At 44.8% G+C, this 27,562-nt stretch overlaps 1 protein-coding gene across 1 annotated transcript; it reads left to right on the top strand.

Moving 5' to 3' along the window:
• The first annotated feature begins 497 nt into the window (after positions 1 to 497).
• On the top strand, positions 498 to 27,294 carry SUSD3 (sushi domain containing 3). Its single transcript, XM_053988961.1, has 5 exons — positions 498 to 1,025; positions 14,318 to 14,506; positions 16,679 to 16,826; positions 19,675 to 19,842; positions 26,910 to 27,294. The coding sequence occupies exons 1-5, from the start codon at positions 824 to 826 to the stop codon at positions 27,115 to 27,117; spliced, it is 915 nt and encodes a 304-aa protein (XP_053844936.1). The 5' UTR covers positions 498 to 823; the 3' UTR covers positions 27,118 to 27,294.
• The last annotated feature ends 268 nt before the right edge of the window (positions 27,295 to 27,562 follow it).

Raw genomic sequence — 27,562 nt, 5'->3', positions numbered from 1 at the left:
TTGTGGACACACAGTGCAGACCATTAAAGGCCTTTTTTGGATCCACTGCCAGTGTCAGTAAATCAAGGATCTCAACAAACACGGCTGAGACCCAGACTCACTGTGGTAATGCTGCAAAGGCAGTAAGTGGCAGGGGGTGACATGGCCAGGATGTGAAAAGCACAAAATGACACACGCAGTGTGTGCAAGGCACTTGGATTTCACCAAGTAGCCTGTGCGTGTTTGTGTGTGCCACCCAGCTCCGGATAGGATGATGGATCTGGGAACCATCCAGTGGGTTTAGCTGCAGATCCCAGCAAAAACAAGCACAATTTTGTAGACCATAAACTGGATGTATGCAAGAGATTCTGCTCCTGGAATATAATCACATAAAGAGCAGTATACTATGTTTGCAAGATCAGACCCATGAGAACCAGACTGGGGTACCTGAGGCTCTGCAGGCTGTGACCACCAGCCTGGCTGCATCGGGGACTGATGGCAGGCAGTAGAGCAGGACAGGCAGCGGGCAGGGCAGGCAGGGCGGGCAGCGGGGGACAGGAGGCGGACAGAGCAGGCAGGGCGGGCAGCGAGGAGCAGGCAGTCCCTGCCCGGCGCCGCGGCCGCTGCCGCATCCCCGACTGGCCCCTCATGGGGCGCCGCGCGGGCCGGGGAAGGGCGGGGCCAAACCCCGGGGCTGTCAGGGCACGGCGTTTTCCCGGGCCCCGAGGCTCCGGCAGCGGCCCGGCTGCGCCGGCCCCTCCTCTCGCTCCGCTGCCCCTCCTTCCCCCGCCCCGCGGGTGTCGCGGAGGGGTCGCAGGGCGGGCGCCCGTCGGGGCTCCACGGGATGGACCGTGCTGCGCTGCTCCCCTCGGCCCGGCCCCGGCAGAGGGCGGGCGGGTACGGGTGCGGTGCACCTGCGGGCGGCTCGGCGCGGCGGGGCTCGGCGGCACTCGGCGGAGCCATGCCGGCCGCCACCGCACCCGGGCTGGACGCGCTGCACTCCTCTGCGCTAGCGCGGGCCAGCGGCGGTCTCCGCGGATACACAGGTACGAGCGTGGTCCCGCGTCGTTCCTCGCACAAGTTCCCTCCTGCGTCGCAGCGGAGGGGAGGGACGATGCTAGCGGGGGTAGCGCTAGACCCCAGGGTGCAGGATCCCTCCCGTGTAGGGATGCGGGGTGACCGGGGCAGGATGCGGTACCCTTGGGCAGAGGTGTTGTATGTCCCCGGGAAGGGGCGCAGGAGACCCCAGCCGGGGTTGCGTTACCTTCCCACTCAGCTCCGGAACGCCGCGCCGGGCAGGGGCACCTCCCGACCGACACCGTGCCGCCTCCGGCTGGTCCCGGCAGCCGCGGTGCGCGGAGGGGACAGTGAGTGATCCGCGCCCTGAAGTTCTCGGGCACGCAGCGCCTCGAGACAAGTGTCCTGGAGCCGTCCCGGAGCCACCCCGGGCACGAGGCGATCTCGGCGGGTCCCGGTGACCCTGGGACAGCTCTCCCGGGGCTGCACTCGGGGCGCCGAGCGGGGCCAGTCAGGCGGAAGGGCCGAGCACCGGCCGGGCTGCACACAGCAGCCGCACTCCAGAGCCGTCCGAGCGGCTCGCCCGTGGGGCTGCTGGGGCCCTGCTGGTGGGTGATTGCACCCAGAGAGGAGGCGCTGCGGTTCAGTGATAGAAGTTTGGGGTTCAGTCGCTGGGATGGCCACGGGCACAGGGGACGAGTGCATGGGGGCAGAGGGGGGTGTCTGGCAAGGATGGAAGGTGCTGGTTTTCAGAGACATCGCTCCTGGGCGCATATCACCGGGCTGGGAAGGAAATTAAGATATCAGTATTTTAATGGAATATGGTAATACATTGAGGGGTGGAATGAGAAACCAATCAAAGCTTTTTCCTTCTTATCTTTTTCTTCCCTGAAGTTTTGTTACTCAGTTCGATTGCATAGACCATAACATCCTTTCAAAACCTCTTTGGCTTAAGTGGTTTCTATAATTTGGAGGTAATGTGAAGTGACAGAGGGGCTGAACTGGTGGGAGATATCCACTGCACAGGGCTGTGGCATTGGTGGATGTCTGGGCCTGGAGGGAGCAGAACCATGGTCTGGACCTGCTGGCCCAGACAGCAGGAGATGCATGTTCCCAGCCACAGGCACCTCTGGAGTCCAGGACCAAGGTGAGATGGAAGGATGCTGGAGCTTGGTGTAGCTGCTTGCTGGGGTTTCTTCCTCTTTTCTTCAGATCACAGGGTAGATGGGCTTTTCCCTGGCTTCAATGCAAGCAGAGCTGAGTGCTGCTGAAATCCGGGGACCTCCTTCTCATGTGCAGCTTGTCCTCTCATATCCTTACGATTTATTTGGCTCATGAAGTTCTGACAGACTTCATTAATGACCTGGTTTTGTTGTGCCTATAAAAATTGGCAAATGTATTTGGGCTACTAGCATAGCAATGCTTTAAATTATATCCTCTGAATGTGCTTGACTGTTTAATTTGAATTTAATATAGCAGTTAATTTGAAAATGCGAAACAAGTTCTAGGAAACGTGCTTAGAGAATTAACTCAAACCTACGTGTAGACCCTGTTGCTGTAGCATGATAGTGTTGCTAATTACTGACTTTTCTCTTTTTGAAAATAATGTATATTTGGCTGCTTTTATATGTTGTGTCAAAGTCTTGTGGGGCTGGGTTTGCCCACAGTAACAGGAGTTTTGGAAGTGGCATGTCCTGTGTTACACTCAGCCTTTCTGATTCTGTGTAGGTTATCTTGCTCTGTGTAGATCTGTGGCAAAACAGCTAGAAATGCTAATCTGTCAAAAACTATTTGGTGTTCAAATTATAAATCCACCCTCAGTTAATCCCTTAGGTATCTATAGACCTGGCTCCTGTCAACCATGTCTCCAGCCAGAACAGTAAAGACCATTTTTTCCAAGCCAACTACACCAAAACTGTGGAGTAGGAGTTCTCAGTAAGGTGCTAAACTGGAATATGCTGGGTCAGGGCTTGGCTGTGCTGCATTGGCTGTAGGACCAGCAGTGATGCTTGAGCACACAGGGCTTTGCCAGACCTTAGCCGGATGTCGGCTCTTCATGCTCTTCGTGCTCTTCACCCTCTCCGCTGATTCATGGGGCTTTTCCGTGGTGCAATTCCATCTTTGCAAAAAACCATTTGGAACTATTGAGTCAGGTGGATGTACTGCTGGCAACCCTAAGCAGTTTAGATAGCTAAAATCATGTCTACTTGTATAATTTTAAATTAAACTCTTGTTCATCTAAATGTGACCATGTTATTTATACATCGATGTTTGCTGCCAATTATTGCACAGTATCTTCCATTGCATCATATCCTTATTGGTGATCCTTTTTGATGCTGAGTGCCTCCTTACATTATTTCAGACCATGAGCAATAAGGTGATAATAAAGATTTGCACGGATAAACTCCCTCACATGTTCCTTTTGAGAGGATGAAAAAAATGTGGCAGGATTTCCATTTGAATTAATGCACGAATGAGAGAGAAATTAAAGGAAGTTCCTTAGTACCGCCCTGATGCCTGTAGTATTTAGAGGTCTTAGAACTTCCTGAGACACAGCTGTGAGATTCAAACACCCTGCACTTTTCCTGGTCTTGCCTTCTTTTGAAGAACTGACAGGAGCAGGGAGAACGATCCCACCCTCTATTTGGGGAGGGTCAGCAGTATGCTTCCCTGAGGAGCTGTGGGAGCCTGGCTTACCCTGAGGGAAGGTCAGCAAATGTGTAGGGCGGGAGCATGGGGTGAGGGAAGAGCAAAACAGATGTTTTGCTGAAAAGAAGCCTCTTGTGCTCTTGTGCCTCTTGTGCTGTCACAGCGGCATTTACAGTGTTACTGCTGTGCTGCGGTAGTGTTCTGTGGACACTCATCGACCAGTGCTTGCCAGGCTCAGTAAATTCTCTGGAAAGCCTCTGAGATTCTGAAAGGCTTGTGCCAGGTGACCTGAGCACTCTCCTGCCCTGTGGGAATCACCATGGAACACGGTGCTGTTGTCCGCCCGTGCCACTGAGGTACTGGTGCCTCTGAAGCTGCCCAGATTATACTGTGGTCTTTGGTGAAACAGGAAAAAGAGAGAGGAGCACAAAGGCATATCATTGGCATATCATTATTTTTAGTCTGTATGTTGCTGAAGTGGGAGGCTCTGGCCCTCCAGTTATCCAGCGTGGTGCCTTTTTTTTGCTGTAGTTCCTCTCATTCCTCAGTACCCTCCTGTAGCTCTTTCAGACCAGGTAGCACGTACCTCTGCCAACACAGAGATGCATCGACAAACACATCAGTGCAGCCACAGACAGAGTGACAATAAATGCAGGATCTGGCAGAAATACTCATTATGACAGGTTTTAAATTAGTAGGTCTCGCTGCTGGGCTTTTGTCTGTAGTTGTGGTTCTGCCTTGTTCCTCCACTTACCAGACCAGGGAAGAGGAGAGGTTTCATGAGGTGCGAAATGCTGCAGGCTGCAGTGAATGCTCTATTCAGACCTAGTTGTGGAAGGAATTATCTAGCAGACACCACTGAAAGAAAGGGATGGGGTCTCTTGCTTAGAACAGATATAAGTTGCTTTGCTGGAGGATAGGAGCGGGACAACACGTATTGGCTCAGTTGTAGCCTGGATGTTGGTGGCCACGGTGGGATGCCAATACCAGGATGGATGTACTTATGGTGACTTATGGTGTGACTTAAGCTGTCTGTCTGTTCTTTTGTTGTGAGCAACTTTATTTTTTCTGAAGAGTTTCCTTGGCAGTGCAGAAACTGAAATTATGTTACTAAGAACTTACACTTGCTCTTCCAGGATAGCATCGAAGCCAGGAGCACTGCTGCTTTGCAGTACGGATGCATAGAATTTTATCACCTTGTCCCTGTGATCCTCAGATGTGGTTCTGTTTCCAGGCTGCAGAAGAAAACATGGATCCCAAATTTCCATTTCCACGGGGCAGAAGGTGATACAACTTGGAATATATGGGCTTGTCATTTCCCCAGGGCTATTTCTCCTTTCTTGTTCTCCCGTAGAGCTCAAAGTCAAACCTTGTTTTAAGTAATGTAAAAGAAGTGGCAGTTGCAAAATGTCAGCTAATTGGCTTTATCTTCTGTACTGCAAGGTGTTAATCTGAGTGGTTAGGCATTTGCACCAGGCATTGATACTGCTTTGAGGGAAGGATTTTTGGGCTTGTCATTAAAGGATTAGAACAGTACAAAATAGAGAAGGAAGAGAGCTTTTGAGTTTTCTGAGTCCTCCACAGTGCAAGATTGTTCCCTGTGGTATTGTCTAATGCTTCATCCTAGCTACTCTGAAATTACCTAGGCTAGAGAGACAGATTATTAGTAGACTTCTGAATTTCAGTTAATGAATGAGGTGAGCTGAATGCTTTGGATCCAAAACATTGAAATTTAAAAAATCACAAGTCAGTCTTAAAAGACAAGAAGCACCCCAATGACAGTGGTTAACCCGGCATTTTCTGGGTGGTGTGACGTGGTCTATTTTAAAGGGCAAAACTGCTGCCAGTTTTGCTGTTCCCACTGTGTCAGAGCCAGGACATTCTTGGACCTTCCCCCTGGAAATGCAGAGCATCCCCAAGGATCTCTACAACTCCACAACAAAGAGATTTATAACTATGATGGAATTGACATGATTTTGCTTATTAATCGTGATTGCCACTTACTTTTTATGTGCACTGTAGAGTCTTGCCTTCAATATTATGATGGAGACAAGCTAACGCATAGGACAACTGTTAGTTTTCATTTAGGCATTTAATTGACATGCTGTCTTTGAAATGCAGCTGCAGATGAGCAAGCATGTTATTCTAAAGAACAGTTTTGACTGGCTGAGTGTATTGGGATTGGCAGAGAGGTGATTTTGCAGTCTGCATGAGCGTCTGCCTCTCATTTGGTTGTCAGATGACAGAGAGAAATGCAGAAGTTGCAGAATGATGAGCAACTGCTCCCCAAAATAAATCAATTCCCATGTCTGCTGAGGGTCTCAGGGATGGGGTTAAGCTGGTGCTTGGATTACAAATGAGCCTTTGCAGCAGAGCAGAGCCCCTGTGGCCCAGCAGCATCTTTAGGGGGCTCAGTAGCTGCTTGGGGAGGCAGCAGTCACAGCTACCTCAGCCCAGATTGGAGTGGTGGTGGCTGGTAGAAGCAGTGCTGGGGAAAGGGATGGGTTAACTGCTTGCCTTTCCTTCAACAGACCTGGGAGAGATGGTTCCATTGTTATTTCTGAGATGAAATAAAGTCAGTCACAATGCTGCTCATGTATTCCAGACTCCTAAGCAGAGTAGCTTTGATTGGGAATGAATTTGAGGAGAGGTCAAAATGGGGACGGAAGATGAGTAGGGTGAAGTGATGGTGTACAAAACTCCCTGAGTGCATGTGTGGGCTGGCAACAATGTGTGGGAGGATGATTTGGCCTGTGGGAGCTCGGAGGGGTGCAAAGGGTAAGTTTTGGGGTTTGATTTTTCCTGTTCAGAAGAGCAGAAATCTGTGCCTTCGTGTAAAAGCAGAATTACACCCAGGAAGGTTTCTGCTTACAGCCACAGTTATTTCCAAGATCTTTGCTAGTTGAGTGGGTCAAAAGAAGCATCTGGACTGGACATAGGGGTTCTACTTTGCTCTAAGAAATGGTGTCGCGCAAAACCAGGGGCAGTTTTGCACAAGAGAGCTCTCGTGTTTGGCCCATTATTGTTAATACCTGCAGAAATTTAGATTAGGACTACGGTTTTCGTTCATTTTAATCTGTTTCAACCCAGAAGCTGAATTCTCAGGTGTAGCCCTGAGTTCCCTAGCCATGTACCAAGGAAGGGCAGGACATGGGGCTGCCATCCTCTGCTCTGCTCTCTTGAGCTGCTTGTCATTCTGTGCATAACTGACCTGCAATCCTTGACTTTTTAAATGGGAAAAAGCAAGTAAAATGCACTGGTTCCCTGTCCTTATACTGGTATTCTTGTCAGTCTTCATGCCATCTTGCACCAATTCCTGTGTGCAGAGGCTGAAAGGAGGTGTGTTTATTGACTTGTGCTGTTAATCGTTGCTGTGCCTGAGCAGTTCCTGGCAGGATGCTGCGTGGCTCTCACCGAGCAGTTTGTAGGTTACTCTGGTGGCCATGGCCAAGCTGCATGTCCCTCTGTGTGAAGCCCAGAATAAGAAGCCAAACTGTCAGGAAAAGAACCAACCAGGAGAGAAGAAAAATAAAAAATGATAAAACCACAGAGAAGGGTTTTTAATCTGGCTGTTGGTTTCTCAGCCCATGAATGACTTCCAGCACCATAATAAAAGGCATGCTATTGCTAACTTTTTCAGACTGGTGTCTGAAAAAACAATTATTCACAGAAATTCTTGCTGACAGTTGTGGATGTCAAGTCACAGCTCTGTGGTGTGCATTTCACAGCTTAACACAGCAAACCAAGGACAGAATTAGCTTCAGATTGCTCTTGGGAAAGACTTAGGGAAGCCAAAGTGGGCCAGCCAGGGGGAGAGAATGCAGGTAAGGTCTGTATCATCCAGGCTTGTCTTGCTTAACAGGGTGGTTGGAAATTCCCCATGAAAATTAACAAACCTGTATTCCATAATCTGTTTTAAAACAGGAAAGTGGTTTCAAAGATAAAAGGTTGAAAAGTTTCTATATTCTTTACAAATCAGTTCTTTGTGGAAATGCAATTCCTATGTTTTAAGCTTTTTGGCAAAAAATTAATATATAACCATCAAGTAGCATGCAGGTCTGGTCCACCTGAAATTTCACATTGGGGGTGGATTTTTAATGACTGAAATTTTTTTTGTCCAGCTCTGGACCCTTCCTCCTTGAGAACTTTATTGGTCAAGGTAGGTCAGTGCAATGTGGCCCCAGCCATCCATAGAGGTTGTGCTCAGTCTGGCAAATATTGTGCATAAGCAAGAGGCCACCGGCCACATCGTCCAGGCACATCTGCTCTTATCAGCCCTGCTCAGTACCCCAGCATGTGCATGTTGCTGTGCACAAGCCAGATCAAAGAGTTGGTGAAGGCAGATAACCCAGAGCCAGGCAAGGCAAATATGCAGCCAGGCTGGGCTCTGTGTCCTAAAGGACCCAGAGCAGAGGAGTGGAACATGTTGAGGGTGGGCAGTGGACACACAGGGATTCTGCTCTTCCTCCAGGGATGCTGCAGGAAGCTTCCCATGGTTTCAGCACACAACATCTGTCCTGTCCACTTTTCTGGTGAGGCATCCTTCATCCTTTCTCTATCCATGGCGCCTAACAGAGATGTGCTTTCCCTGTGGAAATACATCTGGGGTTTCTTTTGGCTTCTCCAGTGGCTGGCTTTCCAGCTAGTGGATCACTTTGCATCCTCTTCAGAAATGTTACAATTGTTTAATGAATGAGAGATTATTCATGAATACTGGGGAAAAAATAATGGTGAAAGTTGAAATTATAAACATACAGACTTCACTGGCCCAATGAAGGATACCAGCAAGGATGTGCCCACCAAAACCTGTCTGAGAACAGAGGGACCTGGTGGCAGAGGGAAAGTGCACACTTGCCCTGGGACTCCCATGCTGCAGGTCACACGGTGACCTGAGAGAATGATGAAGCCCTGGCACAGGGTGCCCAGAGCAGCTGTGGCTGCCTCTGGATCCCTGGCAGTGTCCATGGCTGGGTTGGACAGGGTTTGGAGCAACCTGGGATAGTGGAAGGTGTCCCTGCCCATGGCAGGGGATGGAATGGGGTGAGCTTTAAGAGTCCTTCCAACCCAAACCATTCTGTGATTCCATGAAAGCAATGCTGCCCAAAACGTGATGGACGTGGGAGTCTCAGCACCTGAACCTTTGCATGTTGTAAATTACATGTGCTGAAAAATCAGTTTTACCTACAAAACATACCACAGGATAAAATGAAGGAAGTGGGTAGGAATGAGCCTGAGGTATCTGCTATAACAGAGGTGGGAGGAGAGCTTATTTGAGCGTGAATTTGTAAACACAGAAATAAACTCTCCTCAAATACCTTTTTGCTCTCCTTCTTAAGTGCATGGAAATTAGGTATTAATGGGAGAACAAGCTTTTCTGAAACAGTGTTTTTACAAATGTTTAATGGTGACCTGTAAGAATCATCAGATATTGGGTTCCCTCTATCACACTTTAAAAATAGTTTTATCAATATAAACATGGAATGTTTTATGGGGAATATTTTCATTCAGAAATGCTGATGTGAGGCAGGTGCCAGAACCACAATATTAATAAGCTGCATTTCTTTTGTCAGGTAATGTGCTCTGACAGATGTGTTCCTTAGGTACCTGCAAGTTTTACCCTGTGCAGTTTTCCAGATGTTTCTCTATGTGATTGACCCAGAGGAACAGTCCTGAGGCTGCTGTTCAGTTCTTGCAGATCTCCATCAGAATTTGGGGTGTGAAGCTCCTGGAGCAGTGGTGGCCAAGCCTGGCCCTGCCTCTGAGGTGGTCCTTGCAGTTATGGGTGTGCAGAGGGCTGTGTTTTTGTGCACGTGGTTTGTGCCACACCTGAACCTCCAAAGCTTCCCCCAGGTAGTAATTTCATAGAACTGTACCTGTGTGTTAAAAGGCAGGCAGATCTGTAAGAGCTTTCCCACATCTCCACAGCAGCTTCCCAGGGACTGCAGCACAGCTGGGGACCTCGGTTAATCTCTGCAGCTTCTATAGCCTGGGTCTCGCCCTGCGCTTTTACTGTAGGTCTGGTATCATGTTTACACTAACTTCTTCAAAAGCCATGCCAGAATCTGGACTTTCTCCTGGGAGGATCAGATCCTGGTGGCCATTTGTTGGTTTAAAAGCCCAGCCCCAGCAAGACTTGAGGCCAATTCTGCAAGGAAGCAAAGTCATGGTGGCAAGGAGACCAGTGCCAGGGCCAGACAGTTTCACTCTATACAAGATGGTTTGCTACATCTGCTTTATTTCATATTTCACTTCTAGCTGCTTTTCTTTTGCTTTTTAACAGAGTGACCTCTTCCCAGAGTTCTTCTGTGAGACTGCTGTGGATGCTTAAATGCCTGTGTTTTCAGGGACACCAGTTTCTGAGGTGTTCTTCTGTAGGAAAAGAGACTTGCAGCAATAATATTGGTGTGTTTATTTTCTATAGGGGTGATAGAGTCTAGTGTTCTCTTTCTTTCTGGCATCTAGTTATTCCAGCATGTTTTAGTGATATTAAATTGCCAACAGTAAGCAATGTGACCTTTGTGTGTCTGGGAATAATGAGGCAAAGACATGGATTGCTCTTTTTCTGCACAGACAGCAAGTGGCAGCCTTGCTAACATGCTTCCAGGTAATTCTGTAGTTTAGATCATTTTGGTAGATACTTATGCAATGTATTTGATATTACTCACTGTTTTGCTGTGGAAGGAGCACAGGAAATGTTTACCAGGCAGGCATGCCTAGGTTGCTCTCTCATTTCTTTTTTCTTATCAGCAAAACATAAACCCACAGCTTGCTGACAGTGAAACTATAGGTTTCCTCTTTTTGACAAATCAATTTTGCAATACAGATAATCCTGGCTGTGCATGAAAAGAGATATTTTGGATTATTTTAAGTTTAGCATTACTCTCTATTTTTCACTGCCTGGAAATTATCTATGTGTTTATTTCTGAACCCAGAGGTTGGGTGATTAAGAGTTTATGGAGGACACTGTGCTTTAGTGTCTGTCTTTACTTTGAGGACTGTTATTTGTCATATGAAATAACCTGTTTGTTGTAGCCAGTGCCATTCTGCACTGCCAGACAGCAGCATCAGATTCAGAGATTTTCTGAACACTGGATATCCTCTCAGCACGAGGCCAGGCTGAGAACTGCGTTTGTATAAATCAGCTCCTGCTCTACAAAAAGCTGCAGAAATAGTTGAAGAAACAGGAATCACAGAACTGTCGAATCACAGGAGGTTTTGGGTTGGAAGGAACCTTAAAGCCCATCCAGTGCCACCCCTGCCATGGCAGGGACACCTCCCACTGTCCCAGGCTGCTCCAAGCCCTGTCCAGCCTGGCCTTGGGCACTGCCAGGGATCCAGGGGCAGCCACAGCTGCTCTGAGCACGCTGTGCCAGGCCCTGCCCACCCTCACAGCCAGGAATTTCTTTCCAATATCCCATCTAAATCTACCCTGTTTCAGTCATTCCTCCTAGCCCTGTCCCTGCAGGCCCTTTTCCAACGTCCCTCTCCAGCTCTCTTGTAGGCCCTTTAGCCACTGGAAGGGGCTCTGAGGTCTCCCCTGAGCCTTCTCTTCTCCAGGCTGAACAATGCCAGTGCTTCCACCCTGTCTCCAGAGCAGAGGGCCTCCAGCTCTCTAATTAGGGGATTTATTCAATTTTACAGTTTTTCATTTTTACATTTCTGGGTGCCAGTTATGGAAACCAAGACCTGAACATGACATTTTCTAGATATTTATAAAAGAAATACAAATCAAAATTTAAATTGGGTCAGTACAAATTTTTGTGTTTTACCAGGCCGCAGTGCAGCCTCAGACACCAGTCTCAGTTGAAAACAAAAATAAAATTAATTATATTAATAAAAACAATAATAAAATTCTTGACTGTAGTAGATTTACTGATAAACATGCCTGAAGAGTATTCAAAAAATAACTATATGGAACATCTGCTTATGTAAGTATAAGGATAGAAGCTTACTTAAACATGTTTCTTTGGAGATGTAAGGGTAAAATTAACCCAGCAGAAAAGTGAATGCCATGGCTAACTATGAAAACATTACAGGTAGCTAATAGTGGACACTAGAGCTTGCAGGAAAATTCTCCAAAAGCATTTTTAGAAGACAATTGATGATTAAAATTAGGGCAAATTTTATGCAGAGAAGCTAAATCTCAGCTTGGTTGAAATTTCAAACGATCATTCTGGCAAAACTCCATCTGGGCATTTCAGTAAATGCATTTGTGAAAAGCAAAAAGCAGTGACACATTTAAGTTTTAGACTTTAGTGGGAAGAAATGGTATTGAGAAGCTCTTAAAAGAAGAACAGCGTTTCTCCTCTGCACAAGTGCAGGTACATGAAGTTGTTAATGAACTTTCACCTCAGATACAGAAGGTTTTGGATGTGTAGCTCTCATTGAGAGGCACCTCTGTTGGTTCCAGCCCCAAATACATTCATATGGAAATGATTCTCTGGGTATGATCCATGATGCTGTTGCAGCCCAGGGCAAAGCATGGAAATACCCACATTTTCAGGGAATGCTGGCTAGTAGACATTTCTGTAGAACTCAAGTGGAGCAAAAATAATTTAAAGCCCACAGTTGAGGAATGATGCTGACAAGGTCACTGCCATTCAGAGTTTTAACATCTTGGCAGACACCATCTTGGGCAAGGACAGGACAGGGAAGGTTCAAAACACCCCAGCAGCTACAGCTGCATGTGTTACTCAGGATGGTCAATGCTGGATTAAATGAAATATGTCTTGAAAGAAAGGATCCACTGCCAAATTATTTGTTCTTTGGAGAACAAAGAGTGAACAATGAGTCCAGGTAAACTGGCAGGTGTACTAAATGCCTCTACTGAGGCTGCATGTGGTGGCCCAGCAGGTGTGCATCAAGTCCAATTCAGTTCTAATTACATTTTGCAGACAGATTGTCTTGTGCAGCTACAAGAGTCACCAATGTGAACTCTAATAATGTGGTCCGATCTCTAAAAATAGTCTTGAAATTGTAAAATGAAAAAAAAAAAAACCCAAAACCAAACAACTATATGTAAAATCTTTATTTTACAGATTAGGACAATGTTTTCTCATGGTAAACCACAGAGTAATTAAAATAAAAAGAAAAGCCCAAACTCATAACACTCATTTGGAGTGAGGAGGAAAATTGTTCAATACATCCTGTATGTTCCTGGAATGGGATGTGGGCGGGAAGAGGTGAAGAGAAACCAGTCCTATAGAAAATATTTGCTCTCATTGAGGCCAATTGCTGCCATAGTAAGTGGCTGAAAGAAGTGGCAAAATAACCAAAAATAATCAGCATGGAATTAAAGATCTGTGTTTTTAAAAGCTAGTGCTTGGTGCATATTACTCAGTAGATTAGCCTAGTAATTGTCACTGGGACTTCTGTTTGGTCTTTTGCTGAGATTCCTTTGGGTTTGTTTTCCAGGGACAGGGAGTTTAAGAGCATGAATTGGAGATAGATAGGTGGGACACCTGCCTGCTGTGGTATGATCTAGGGGCTTAACAACAATAATGACATGAGGGAAGTTTTAGCATTCAAAATAAAATAGATTTGCTAACAACATGTGGTTCCGTCAGGATGTTCTCATGGAGGCTGTAATTTCTTTTTGCCTGTAGATGTGGAAAATATATTTTCTCTCTTTTAATATTTTTGTGTGTTTCATCACAGCACTATGCCTCTAGGTTTTCTCAAGTCATTTGGAAATCAAGTGAAAAATACAGAACTTAGGCTCTGATGCAGAAGCAGTGCTGGTATTCTGTAAATGTTAAAAATACCTGAGTTTCTACATTCTGTCAAAGCACATGTACAGACCCAGAAAAAGTATTTGTTACCTTTGAAGTTATCTAGATGTTATATGTTGTTTTAATCACCTCTCGTCGAAAGTTCTGTTTAAAATTAGTGTGAACAAGGAATGTTGTGACAATAAAACATAGTGTATTAAGTTAATGGCTGACATTATATGGCCAAGGGGATAACTGCTCCACAGCTCAAAGAGCAGCTGTATAAACAACAAAGTAATAGAAAAGCGGAATGAACAAAAATATATTAAAAATTAGTGATTTTCTGTAAAGCAGACTGTCACTTGAAAAGGGAGATGTTATATGTGTATGTCTTTCTATGCTCTTCCCTGTGGTTTTGACCCCGCTGGCCCCTTTCAGCCAAGCCAAACAGACATGCAGTGCTTGTAAAGATAAGAAGTTTCAGTCAGATTATGCCAAGATGCTACCAAGTAAGCTAAACTGCATGATCAGTCCAGTAGATCTTGGAAATTTGTGTGGGGGAAGACACGTAATGAATACTCCCAGCTAGCCTGAGTACTAAATTAATCAGAATGCAACAACACAGGGATCCACAGGGGACTGTACCACTCAGAAATTGCCTTTTTAAAATGTTTTTAGTGTTTTAGTGTTCAACGTGCACCAGTCTGAGGAGATAATATCACAACATCAGTTGCTTAGTACTGGGGATGATGGGGATGCTGGGGATGAGCTGTTGAATGGGCACTGATGGAGGGTAGCCGTGGGCTGATGCTTGGCAGAGCAGCCAACATCGGCCACCCCGAGGTCTGGTATTTGTTTTGACCATTAACTGTGACTGATTTACAGTTTGATGTGAATAAAACTTCAGTGGATGGCTTCACTGTTGGCGGCGGCGCTGCATTGTGTCTGTGTTTGCTCTGCAGGGCAGTGCAGCCGCCTCCTCTCGCCCCAGCTCGGCTCACTGCAGGTCCTTCACGGCAACGGCACCGATGTGGGAACAGTGGTCACGTTCCAGTGCTCCTCCGAGCACCAGCTGGAGGGACCGGGCATCATCACCTGCGTTTGGAAAGGGAACAGCACGCAGTGGACAGCCGGAGTGCCCTCCTGCAAGCGTAAGGTTCTTCCCACACCGTGCCTCTCCTTCTGGGATGCGGTGCGTTCGTTTTGCTCTGCCTATCCTGCAACGTCAGGATTCGTTCTAGATCCCTGTGCAAAGAAAGACAAATTCAGTTTTCTTCAAAGTTGCCCCACTGATGGTAATTCCACTCCATATATGTTCTGACATGCCATTATCACGACACACAAAAAAGACTCTGTTGGATTCATCCCTGATCTCATGTATACAGCTAAAAGCTGTATACTTCTTTAGAGAATGTATGGGTGTCTCGGTTTAGAGACAAGTTTAGGAGAAAAACTCTCTGGAATGAGTGTTTCGTCTAAAAAAAAGGGTTCCAACAATCCCTTTGCACCAATAAGAAATGAATATTAGTGGATGAAAGTGAAAAAAACCAACCGTTTATTAACAGACTGCTTACACGGCGCGGGAGAAAAAGTAAATAAATGCTAGATATTGAATTGTCAGACCTTAACACACACACCCTCCCGGCCCCGCCCCTTCTGCCCCGTTAAAAAAAACCCAAAACGCCAGAGCAAGATAAAAACCCACAACGGCCGGCAGCCGGGCGGGGAGAAAGGTGATACCAGCTTCTGTCTCAGGGAAGAAACCAAAAGGTTCACGCAGCAGCTCGGGCAAACAGATGGGAACCCGGTGAGTCTCTGGTGTTGGTCCACTGTCCACAGCCACAAGCGGTGAAGCAGATGTGCTTTCCCTCCCTGGCTCGGGCTTTTTCCCAGGTCTGGGGGCCAAAAAGGAGCAGCCCCTCTCTCCAGCCGGGCCCGGCTGATTCTTCTCCTGGCACTTTTTCTCTCTGATCTTGGACCAAAACCGAGCCGTCCAATTCACCTCGAAAAGCAGCTGAAGGATTGCTGCTGCAGCCTTTCCAAGCCCAGGAAAAAGCAGGAAAAAAAAAAAATCAAGACAAATTTCTAACCCCAAACTAGCCAAGCAAAATCCAGACTGCACCATGCACCACACCCCCAGACGCCAGGGCAGTGAGGCTATGAAAAAGCCCAGCAAAGGGCCCCAAAGCTCCCCCTTTCTCCGGACCCACCTTAAAGATATAGCAACTATTTTGGGGCATAAAGCAGACGATCAGCAGACTGTTATCATAAATTACCCCAACACTATGGGAATGACCAACTGATGTGCAAGTATATTTGAGAACCTATTCTGAGGTTGTTACTAGTCTGACCAGAAGTAGACCCAAGTAAAACTTGGTACCTCTGAGCTTTGAGGTGCCTCAGACCTCGTGTCATTTCAAATCCCCAGTGGATACATTGCTCTTACAGACACTTAGTACTCTCTCCCACACTCAGCTATTCTTATCTCTTGTTTAGAGGTCCCATAAAAGAAGAAATGAGAGAAATCCTTCCCCCAGAGGCTGCAGAAATGTAATGCTTTGTGTGGAGCTCAGCTGAACCATTTGTGATGCTGGTCATTGTGACATTGGGGGAATTAGCTGAGTTTTGAAGAAAGACATGCTTACTGCTCCAAGTGAGTTGGCAGAAATCTGCGTTAGCTGTGCCACATCACATTCCTACTCCTCCTTTTGTCTTGATAACTCACTTCAGCATCAGATCCCTGTGAACACTCAGCCCTGCACATCACTTCTTCCAGACTACATCCTTCCCCAAACAGAGGAAGACCTGTTGTTTGCTGCCTGCCAAAGAGGATATAATCCTCTTGGCATGGATCCTTTCTTTCAAGACATATTTCATTTAACATATTTCATTTCATTACATGGAACTGTCTTTGTTCTAAATGGCTTCCTTAAGCCCATTTACCCATGTTAGTATTCGTTTCTGTAGTTTCAGTCCTTGTTAATAAAGAGTCTGCAGCTCATCTGCATTTGATCTGCTGACAGACTTGTGCTTTTAAATTACTGCAGTGCTAAGGGCACTGTGTTCAGTTAATTGCAGTGGTGAAATACTTGTGAAAAATTCATTAGTAACTTATAAACAGGAGATGTTTACATAGTCCAGTTTGAGGCTTGCACAGGTCAAAGCTGAAGCCAAGATTCTCTGATATCTTGACACATAGTAATGTGAAGGTCCTCACTGAGCAGAAGTGTGAAGCAGGTAGGTTTCAGCATGGTTTAATGAAAATCCGAAAGATAAATTCATGCTCTGATCTTAGAAACGTTTCTGTGTTTGCTTTGCTGCAGCCATATCAAAATACGAGACTTTTGGTTTTAAGGTCGCAGTGATTGCCTCCATTGTGAGCTGTGCTGTCATTCTGCTGATGTCCATGGCTTTCTTAACTTGCTGTTTGATCAAGTGTGTGAAGAAAAGTGAGAGGAGGAGAACTCAAAGGTATGTCAAGAAGACAGTTTTAATAACAGTGTAAGAGTGTACATCATATGGACTCCATTGCTGTGATAACAAATGCTTCAAAGAATTTGCTGCTTGCAGCACTGCAATGATGTTAATTACTAAAAATCCTTAATTTGTAGGTCAAGCCTTAGGCATAGAGAGATTTGGAATTCCAGAGTATTTAAATACCTGCTGCCTGTTAGTATCAGATAACCTCAACACGCCTAGGCAGATCTGGATTTACCCAGGATTATGCAGAAGCTGAACACACAAGTCTTATTTTCTGGCACAGCATTTCTCTCCTCAAATTATTGAAGATTGGCAGTGTTTCCCCTTTGTCTCGATTTTTTTTTTCCCTTTTTTCCTTTCTTTCTTTGAACACTGCTGGGAAATGGAATCCCCCTGTGTCAGAGCCATCCAAGGCCTCACCATATGCAGAGCATCCTCAAAGCTGTCCCAGCATGGGGCTGGAAGGACAGAGGATTTTGTCTTCTGGCTCGGAGCACAAATTGGTGGATTATAAACAGGAATAGGAAAACATCTTATTTTCAATCCAGTTCAATATAAAAGCTCAGTGTGGATAGTGTCAGCAGGAGCACATTTGCCTTTAGGCTGGAGCCAAGCTGCTGTTGCTCATGAGAGCACTGAGTGACCTACAGTCACTGCTGCAGAAACTGCAGAAACTGCTTCCTGCTTTCCACAGGAACTTGGTTTCTGTCTCACTTTTCTTGCTGGTTGTTCCCACCAGGCCCTCCAGTGGAGTGGAGGGAGACTGGGGAAGACAGTAGTGAAGGTTTCTATGATGAGCTGTGATTTATCTGAAGCTGTGTGGGAACCAGCTGAAGAGGGAACTTCTGTCATTTGAAATCTAAGTGTAGCCAAAATAGAGATTTTCTGTTTCTCTTGAAAGATTATTTTGTGTCAAAAAATGAAAGTCATTAGTGTCAGTCATAATATTCAGGTTTTTACTGGTAGCATGAAATAAATTGCTTTGAAATGAAAGGTTAATTGACATTTTTGGAATTGCCGCTTTTCTTTTTGATCAGACTATTCATATCACAGTCCTTGTTTTTCATTTATTTTAAATGAAGCTTTGTAAAAATGAGCCATTCTCATTATTGTGATGACTTCATATTTTTCCTCTTACAAAAGAAAAGCCTTCACACTGGACATAATGACCTGATTCTGTCATCGGGCTGAAAAATTATTCATTTTGCTGAGACTTTCTCAGTTCCCTTCTCCCCTGTCTCCTGAAGGAGCTGATCCATCCCATTGGCAACAGAGCCCAGCTCCAAGGAGAAACCTGGGGGCACTGCAGGCATTGTGTATCTTATCCCTTCTGTCAGAAAGAATTGGAAGTCATGTACAAACTGTCCATGTCATGGGAGAAAAAGTAACATAACCCTGTTTGAAACTTGTCGGGTGCAGTGGCAGCATCTCTGTTGGTAATGGAGGTGGAAAAGTGGATTGACTTCTGAATGCACAAAGCATTAATCTGACAAAAAGCTGCAGGGTCGATAAGTTAATACAAAGTGAGAACTCTTGGGGAGAAAATAATGAAGTAAGTGTCTCTTAGACTAGAGCTGAAAGATGAGGTAATCTGTACCTATGGAGCAGAGAGGGTGTCCTCACCTTGACTGTAGCTCTGAGATCTGCATGTCTGCTTCTTTTAGCTCTTAGTTGGTCACCTGAGAGATCACCTCTGCCTACAAACCTGCATAGTGTCTAATGATCTTTGAAATGCCATGTTGTGTTTAATAGAATCATAGAATAATTAGGATTGGAAAAGACCCTTAAGTTGAACTGTCAACACAGCACTAACACCATGTTCACAACTAAACTGCCACATCCACATGTGTTTTGAAGAGAAGAGGGACGAAGGCTGCTGAAAGTCCTCCCACCATTCAGCCTCCTCATAGGTCTTGTCCCACTGAGGAAGCGTGGCTACTCTTTTCTTTGGAAAGAGCAGGATTGCATCCCAAGAAGACAGAAATGGCACCAAAATCAGCATCACCAGTTCTTACAATTTGATCTTCTCCCATCAGCCAGTGAGAGTGTCTGTGAGTCTGTGAGTCTTAGACTTCTTTTAAAAACAAGAAAAGAAATTGTGGATATTTTTTTCTTGCCTCAGAGTTGCAGAGAGCCACATGAAAACAGCTCTGAACATTTCCAAAAGAGAATTCTGACAGTGAGGGAATATGCCCTGTGCTTAACAAAGGCAACACTAACTGTCTCCTCCATTTTTAAGTCAATATCTTTTCAACCTGCCTGGTGATTTTGGAAACATTAAGAATAGCAGTGATGCAAAAGGTCACAGAAAATAATTTTTTTTCCTGAAATAATTTATCCCATAAAATGGAGATGATCTGAAGTCTTTTCACACACAACAGGTTGTGGCCTGATGTCACTGTTGAAGGTCCATTAGAACACTGACACATCATCCCACCTTATATGACTTTTCTTATTACCTGTAGTCTGGAAAAACACTGAATCAAATGGACATAATTCTTGGAGGTTTGTTCCTTTGAACTATCCACTGGTGCTCATAAGAAAATTGTTCTCATTTTCTTGTTTGTTTGCTTGTTTTTTGAGGAGTGCTGGACAGTACTTAAAGTAACACTATTTTACACAATAATGTTTGTGTTATTGAAGAACTCCCTCTCTTAGGGTGTTATTTAAATCTCTACAAGCTTGGTTTACACATGAAGTTCAGCACGTGTTTAAGTGCTTTCTTCAGTAAACCTAGAATAAGATTTAAGCTCTAGAGAGTCAGGTCTGTGGTCAGATAACAGCTCAGCTGTACAGTCGTATATCACAATACTGTTTCAACTGCTTGGTATATTCACAGAGAAATTCAGCTGTGGTACCAGCTGAAGACTGAAGAACTAGAGCACATGCAAGCTGCTTACTTTGGTTTTAAGGGAAGAAACAATAACAACAACAATAAGAAACTCAGGAATACATCTGTATTTGGTGATGTGACTAACATGGCATATGATAACCAAGGCTTCTACAGGTAAGGCTGTTAACATAAAGTAGGTTTGAATGAGTTGACGGGATCCTGGCTAATCACTAACCAGAGCTAAAACCAGCTATGAGAGCAGGCATATCAGTCTGTGCACCCTTAGACAAAAGTCTGGCTATTTTCCGTATGGAAAGTGGGCACTGCTTCTAATCAGAGATGGAAGTGTCATTAAAGGTGATTCTGAATAAAACTGTCCTGGAATTGCTCTTGGAACAGATGTGGCCCTTCCTTATTTATACCTTGTTCCCTTTTTCCACTCAAATAAGAGCTGTTTAATCAAGTAATTCCAAGTGATTTCTGTTCTTTAATTCTGTAAAATGAATAGACGTGTGTAGGAGCGACGGTGGGTGGGACGGTCAGGACGGATGGAGACGAGAGGTCTCTGCAGCCAGGGCTTGGAACTCGCGGTTCATTGCAAAGGGATTGGGTGCAGGGCCCTGCTGGGAGCTGCCAGCCACAGCTCGGGGCAGGCCAAAAGAGAGCTGAAAGAGCAAGGGAGGGAAGTTCCCGTTACAATACCATAAACCTTCTTCTGTGATGAATATTCTAATTTTCACTAACCAATCTAGTACAAGATACAAATCCTATAGCATTTACATACAGCCTGTAAGAATGATTACATTACCATACTGTGTTACATTTTAAACCCTAAAAACTACTCTTTGGACCCCTTCTGCCAAGCTAGTAGGGTCTGCTCTGGGGACTGACCCTTGGACCTGTCTGCAAGCAGAGGGTGTTGTTTCATCAAAAGGGGATTACCTTCAGCCGGTCATACCATTGTTTTCCAGTTGTTCAGTAACCAAGGCTTGGTATCTCAAAGCTTGCTTTCATTTCAATCTTGCTTATAGTTTCCATATTCTCAAAATCTTTTGCCAAGCAATCATATTTATAAGGCTTTCCTGTTTCATCTTCCCCAAAAGACATGCAAGGTGAGATGTGGGAATTCTGCTAACAGATTTCATGAAGACAACAAATGGCCTGTCAGTTTTGTATTTCACTTGCAAGTTTTTGGGTTTTTTGTGTGTGTGTAACAAATTAGGCTAAGTTTCCTCATCCTGTGTTTGTCTGGCTTACTGTGAACAGAACAGTGCAGGCACTGAGGACATGCAAACATGGAGCTGGGCTGTGCTGGGAGGACAGAATGAAAGGACACGTTACTTGTCTGGGTGATTGCTGTGGTACCATTTCCCCTCCAGTGTGAGGTGGGAATGTTGGCAGCCTGTGCCTGAAGGAAATCTCTAAACCTGGGTGGGTGTTGCTGCAGTGGTGAAGCTGTTACAGAATTGATTGTCCAAAGAAATAAATACAGGCATGTGGCATTGTTGGAAAACAGCAGCAAAACTGAGGGCAGGCAGTCCCAAAGGAAAGATTCCATATATTTCTGCATATCCATGGTCAAGAATAAACCAAAAGAGAATTTAACCAAGACTCCTCAGGGAAGGTTCAGGCTTGACATGAGTAGGCATTTGTGTACCAAGAGGGTGGTCAGACCCTGGAACAGGGTCCTGGAGAAGGGGTCAGTGTTAGTGGCCCAAACTGGCATTACTCAAGGGGTATTTGGACAATGTCCTTAGTAATGAGGTTTAGCCCTAAAGGGGTCAGGTGGTTGGATCCAATGATCCTTGTGAGTCCCGTCCAACTGAAATATTTCAGTCTAGTCTAGTCTAGTCTAGTGTAGTCTACTGTAGTCTATCAGCACCCTATCCCTATTCTATCCTACCTTATTCTCTTCTTGTGTTAAGGTTTCAGACATTTGGAGGAATTGCCCAATGCATCATGAGATCTCCGAGCACAGCAGCAATCCTGTTTGGTTTTTCTAGGCAGGAGGTGTCTGAAGAAGCACAGGGGATGAATCCTCTCCTCCCTGCCTTTTCCAGGGCTGTGGTACATGCTGTTTTCTGCAACCCAGCCATGGGAAGAGGCTCTGTAGCCCACTTAGAAGGGGAAGTTGAGATGAGTGCTGCCCATGTCTGACAAGGGAGTGGGTGGAGGACAAATTCAGTCATTTTTACAATAGCTTTCTCTCTTTTCTTGAAGAAAACTCTTCTTGTAGCATATGAAGTATCTGGAAGAGTAAGAACTCCTCCACCCTTGAAGAAGACTCTCTTGAGTATATTTTTGCCTAGAAAAGGTTGTAGGTTGTGCTACTTTTCAGACTTAATTGAATATATTTTGAGATTAACATTTTGATTCAGTACTTTAGGATCAAAATACTGTAAGAAGAGATGAAATAAAAAGCTAATTCTTTCAGGTAAGGAAATATAAAATAAAAATTCAATTCTTTCAAGCGGGTAAGGTATTAACAAATACAGGTTTACTAAACAAATAAAGGTTTATTGACAAATTTAGGATTAAAATACTCTAATTAATTAAAGAGTTGCCTTAGTATGGTGACAAGATAATTTTGGATGCAATGAGGTGACACAATGTGGGTGCAGAGTGCTGATGTGCAGAGGTTATAAATAACTCAGAAGCCCAGCTGTGTGACTGTAGGAGCTCCACTGTGCTGTTCTTGGACCTGGCTGCCACAAAATGAGAACTTTCTCCCCTCATGTCTGAAGCATAGAACAAACATCATGAATATGTAGTTTTGCAGGGAAACATTGAATTTTAGTGGCAACTGCTTTAATTATAATGATCCTCATTCTGACTGCTTTTCTGGTTGAACAAATTGCTTTAAAATGATAAGAAATATGTGTACAAATACCCAGGATCATTAACTACAGAGTGCTGTCACTCCAGATGCCACCTCTTTCATTTGGATGTAAAGAATCATAATGAGGATGAACATACCAATTTTTAGCAGAAGGTCTTATATGCATGAGCTGCAAGTATTTACAGCATATTTGCTCTATTATATTATTGAAAACACTAAATAATGTTGAGCAGGGAAAAACAAGTTACAGGTCATGGTGCTGCTGGGAGGGAGGTGTTTCCTCAGCCTTGCTTCTGAGAAGTTCAGAGAAGCAGAGATAGCAGTTTTCTCTGTGGTGCAGAGGTTTGAGCCAGATTAGCAGAAAACAAGGGTCTGTGTCGAGGGAAGGGAGATTAGCTGTAGCCCTGGGCCTGTAGTTAGAGGAGAACAATATCCATGAGCCTCCAAAGCAGTCCTCAGGAGGATTGCTGGGCAGAGCGCTTGTCAGCATGTTGGGAATGGTTCTCAGAGCCTGACTGCAAGATGTACCAGGATGTGTTATTTGTGAGTCAGTTATTTTCTGATGAAGAATAATACCTGACCCTGCAGTAACTCTGGAGCACTTGCTTGGGCACCCACCACCTGAGACAAACAGCCCTCTGCCATCACAACAAGCAGCAGTGTGGGAGAGCTAGGACCAGGCATCTGCCCAAGAAGGCAGTTGTCCTCTGCTCCATGACAGGCACAGGGTAAAATATCAGTAAAAAGAAACTTAATGGCAGCTGTCCTTCCTGTGTGCCAGCTGCTAGTAGTGTTTGAGAGATAGAGGTGAAGGTCACTGAGACGTTATGTTAAAGAAACGGGTGTCAAAAAGAAGAGTGGGGTCAGCTTAATACTGGCAGGGGCTACGCTCATGGTCAGCTGTAGCTGCTCCCCAAGTGAAGGTGTTCCAGGGCTTGACAACTCTTTCTGTGAAGAATTTTATCCCAATACTCAACCTAAACCTCCGCCAAAATGACAGAGCTTAAGAAGTGCCTTCACTTTTCAGCAAGAAGGCAAAGCTTCACAACAAACTAGTGCAACAGCCTCAGCACAGCTGCTGCTCTAGGAATACAGGGTGAGGAAATGCAAATAAGCAGTTGCTCTGATAAACATCATTGCCAGTTTTTAAATCTGTAAAGAATTGTCCTGTCCATTGCTGTAATGTAAATCAATTAAATTTTAAGCATCCATTCAGGAAGGGGGCTGTCCTGTGCTTGTTTAAGTAGTTTGTAGCATTTACACTTGTTCTGTAAGTGAAGCCATCAGTTCCATAAAAAACACAAGGAAATGCAAGTGTTCTGTGCCAGAAATGGAAGCCTGAATCCAACTGGAACCACTTTTGTTCTGGCAAAATATGCACAACCTAGTCTAACATTGTGAAAGCAAACAGCAAACCTTTCTGGCATGAAGAGACATTAAAGAACCAAGCACTCCTCTTTTGGAAACTATTTATATATCAGCATGTGTAGAAGATACTGTCCCCAGAGCAGCACAGCTAGCCAGTGTAAAAAAAATGCTGAGAGAGCTCATTTCGGTTTGCATCATCTTCCTAGTGATGGTCAGAAATAACCACACCTTGGCTCTGTTTTTCAGTGTAAAAGTCCTGTAACCTGTCCTGGAATAGATACTCCCTTGGCTCTAGGGATGTGCTGGTTTTTTGTAAGGAAGAATTGATGATCCAGCATTTTCCACACTCAGGAGAACTGAATGTAGCTGTACACTAACTCCTTTTCATTCTCTGTCAGCTAAGATGACAATGAGAAAAAAAAGTAGTCCAGCTCAAAAATGCAATCTGAAGAGATTCAAAGAAATTTGGTGTGGTTTTTGGTTTAGTGTGGAAGCATTCGGAAGAAGTTATGCATTCCAAATTTGGACTGCTTAGAAGTGAATTATTTTTCACAGCTCTAAGTCACGTTACAAAACATTCTTTGATCTGACTGCAGAAGCTAGTCAACTGGAAAAGCCCATGTCTCAGTAGGCTTAAAGTCCTCCTTTCAGCTATTCACACAGCTGGAGCATATTACCAAGAAGAAAAAAAATCCTTCTGCAGAGAAGCAGGCTGGTATATTCTCCCACAGGAGATATTTTTAGTTGCTGAAATTTTTGTACCAGAGACCTTTCTGACTACAAGATGCTTTACCATTCTACCTGGCAAAAAGCAAATAAGGGCAATCCAACAACCAAGAATTCCAACTGAAAAGGTTTTGTGAAAAATCACAAAGCCAGCATGCTATTAGGAGAGGCAACTCAGCATTTTCAGCATCACTGTGGGGTTTAATGCTGCATCACATAGAGCATCCATTGATACAACTGTATGGAATTGATATAGTTCTCTACACGAAATGTTTGATTACATGGCACCATGAAGGGGAGGAGACCCAGCATAGGAGAGGGGCAGATTTCCTTTTCCTGCTTTCCCCCGAAGCCTTGAGCTTCTCTATTCATGGAGTTGTTCTTTTTTTACCTCTCATTTTTCCTGTGCTCTGTGTTCCCCATCACCACCTTTTAGAGGCTCAGATCTTCCCAGTACCTTTTGACATGCATGTTTCAAAGAAAGCTGAGACAGGGGAAGTGAGCTGTGGGCCCTGTTAGAAGGGTACTATAAACTGGCTTTTAAGTTACCATCCATTTCTGAATTTCAGTCTTAATTGTCATCGCAAGAGCTCGAAGGGGGCATGTTCAGCAACATGTGCTTTCAATAGAGCTGCTATTATTGTTTTCATAATGCTTTCCTGATTACCCCAGGGTCTGGTACAAAGCCACTAGGCACACAGCAAGAAAAAATCCCCTCCCATCCTCTAGTATAAAAGCTGAGAGGCAGTGCCAGCACCAGGCAGCTTTGTGGCTGCATTCTCACACATCTTGGATGTCCTGTTAACAGTGTTTTCCCTTCAGCAAAGAGCAGCTCTCAAGTCACACAGAAAAATATTCTTGTGAATCCTCTAAATCCTATTGACAAATGCTATGATGGCTGTTCTTCTCCCCTGATAGGAGCTCCAAATTTTATCTGTCAGATAAAGGCTGTCCTTGTCAAATGCATCGTGCACTTGGCTGTGCAGCACCCAGGGCAGGTTTATATTGCCAGGTAAGGGTGCGGAGAAGGGTTCTGATCCTCTTGCTGTGGTTTTTTGAAGTATCCCAGTTGGTAACTGGAGTTAAGGAAAGTTGAAGTGCTTGAAAAAACAGTCAACGCTCATTCAGGACAAAGTACAGAGTTTCCAAGGATGAGAGAGCAAACTGAAGACTCTGTCTGACTGAAGGTCATGCACACAGAGCAAAGCCCACTGCATGCACAGTTGTCCCTTGGTGACACTGCAACCCTCTTAATAGCTCTTCTTATCCTCTGCTGAGGTGAAACCCCACTGGCTTCACTGTCCTTCTGATGTCCTCAGGGTTTAATCTATTGCAGGGAAGAGTGGTGCCTACTGTCTCACCCTACACTTAGAGAATCACATAATGATGGAATGGTTTGGATGGAAAGGGGCCTTAAAGATTATCCCATTCCCACCCACTTGCCACGGGCAGGGACACCTTCCACTAGACCAGGGTGCTCCAAGCACTATCCAACCTGGCCTTGGACACTTCCAGGGATGGGGCAGCCACAGCTGCTCTGGGCACCCTGTGCCAACAGATGCCAATGAACGCTTAAGAGTTCCTGAAATGGGAGGAATGGGTTGCTAAGCTAGGAGTACATTTCTTCTCCAAGTACAGTTTTAGCCAGTTTGGGTTCCTGAGTGGTGGGCTATGGGTAATTGAAGTGTTTCACAACATAGAGCTTTATAGGGGGAAACATCAGAGTAGAATGACTTCTGCTCAAGTGGACTGCATTTACTGCTTTATAACCAGCATACCTAGACTTGATCTATAATCCTGGCAGAACAATTTGCAAAGACTTTTTTTTTACACAGGCTGTTTTGCTGGCCCAGGCAAAACTTTATTCCAGTCCTTCTCTGTCTATGTGCTGCTTCGATTTGATTTTTATTTTGACCTTTGACTACCATCACAAGAAGATGGAACCAAGTTCCTTATACAATAAGGAAATAATAAGTGCACAACAGCAAGTATCTCAGAAGATTTTCTTTTGGCAGTGAGGTGTGCAGCATTACCCCATATAGCTTCTGTTCCCTGATGGCAGGTCACAGGGGTGCTCAGTGCTCAGTTGGTACCCAGCAAAAAGGTACTTGAGGTCTTGTTGAGGGTTTTACAGAGACACAATTATTTGCCTCACTGCTGCCAACTGGTTTTGATGCTGGGAGAAGCAATTCTTTATGTTACAGCACAAGTCATTTGCGGAACAACTGATGTGCCAATAAAATGCACAAATTCTGTACCTTCACCAGAATTAATGAAACAGAAATAACTTTTCCCTTTGTGCTTACAGGTCCCAGGAAGAGTGGACTCGGGATGTTCCTGGGTGTTGCAAAGACATCAGTCACATGCTGAAGGTAGCCAAGAGCAGTGGTACACCTAGGGAACACACGGTACTGAGACACAACACTGCACTGCAGACGGTGAACTCCATACATGTTGTTGAAGTCTACAGTCATAAGGATAATTACAACAAACCGACCTGCCAGATACCTGGATAGCTGGTGTCTGAAATGCAACTGCTTCTCTGGACCAAAATGAAATATTGATAGAAATATGTGCCTTAAAGACAACATATAAAGTTCATTATTCATATGAACTGTAAGTTTTCTATATTCCAAGATGATTATTTAGGAGAAATGCTTCAAGGTCTGATACAAATAAAGATATGAATATTGGGGCTGTCAGTCCAGAGCTGTTCTCTGCGGTGTGCTGTGCAGTGTGACTATGGCAAAAGCATAATGCCCTTCTGCATAACTAGAGAGGTGGTACCCAGTTTGCATATTTGCCTCATATGAAGTTGCTGATAATAATTACATACCCCTCAGATTCCAATCTTCTCTGAATCAGTGGGTTTTGTAAGAATTTCAGAAAGAAAAGTCCCCCATATTTTTACAAAGTAGCATGATAGAACTACAAAAAAAAATGGTTTTAATTAAATGCCCC

This window comes from Vidua macroura, chromosome 13, assembly GCF_024509145.1.
Source record: "Vidua macroura isolate BioBank_ID:100142 chromosome 13, ASM2450914v1, whole genome shotgun sequence".
NCBI lineage: Eukaryota > Metazoa > Chordata > Aves > Passeriformes > Viduidae > Vidua > Vidua macroura.
This window is presented reverse-complemented; position numbering and strand designations above follow the sequence as displayed.

Bases quoted from the DNA above. Each gene is read 5' to 3' on its own strand.
- SUSD3 (XM_053988961.1), top strand. From the start codon at position 824: ATGGACCGTGCTGCGCTGCTCCCCTCGGCCCGGCCCCGGCAGAGGGCG. The intron at 14,507-16,678 runs GTAAGGTTCTTC...GCTTTGCTGCAG, and splicing joins CGGAGTGCCCTCCTGCAAGC to CCATATCAAAATACGAGACT. The intron at 16,827-19,674 runs GTATGTCAAGAA...GTATATTCACAG, and splicing joins GAGAGGAGGAGAACTCAAAG to AGAAATTCAGCTGTGGTACC.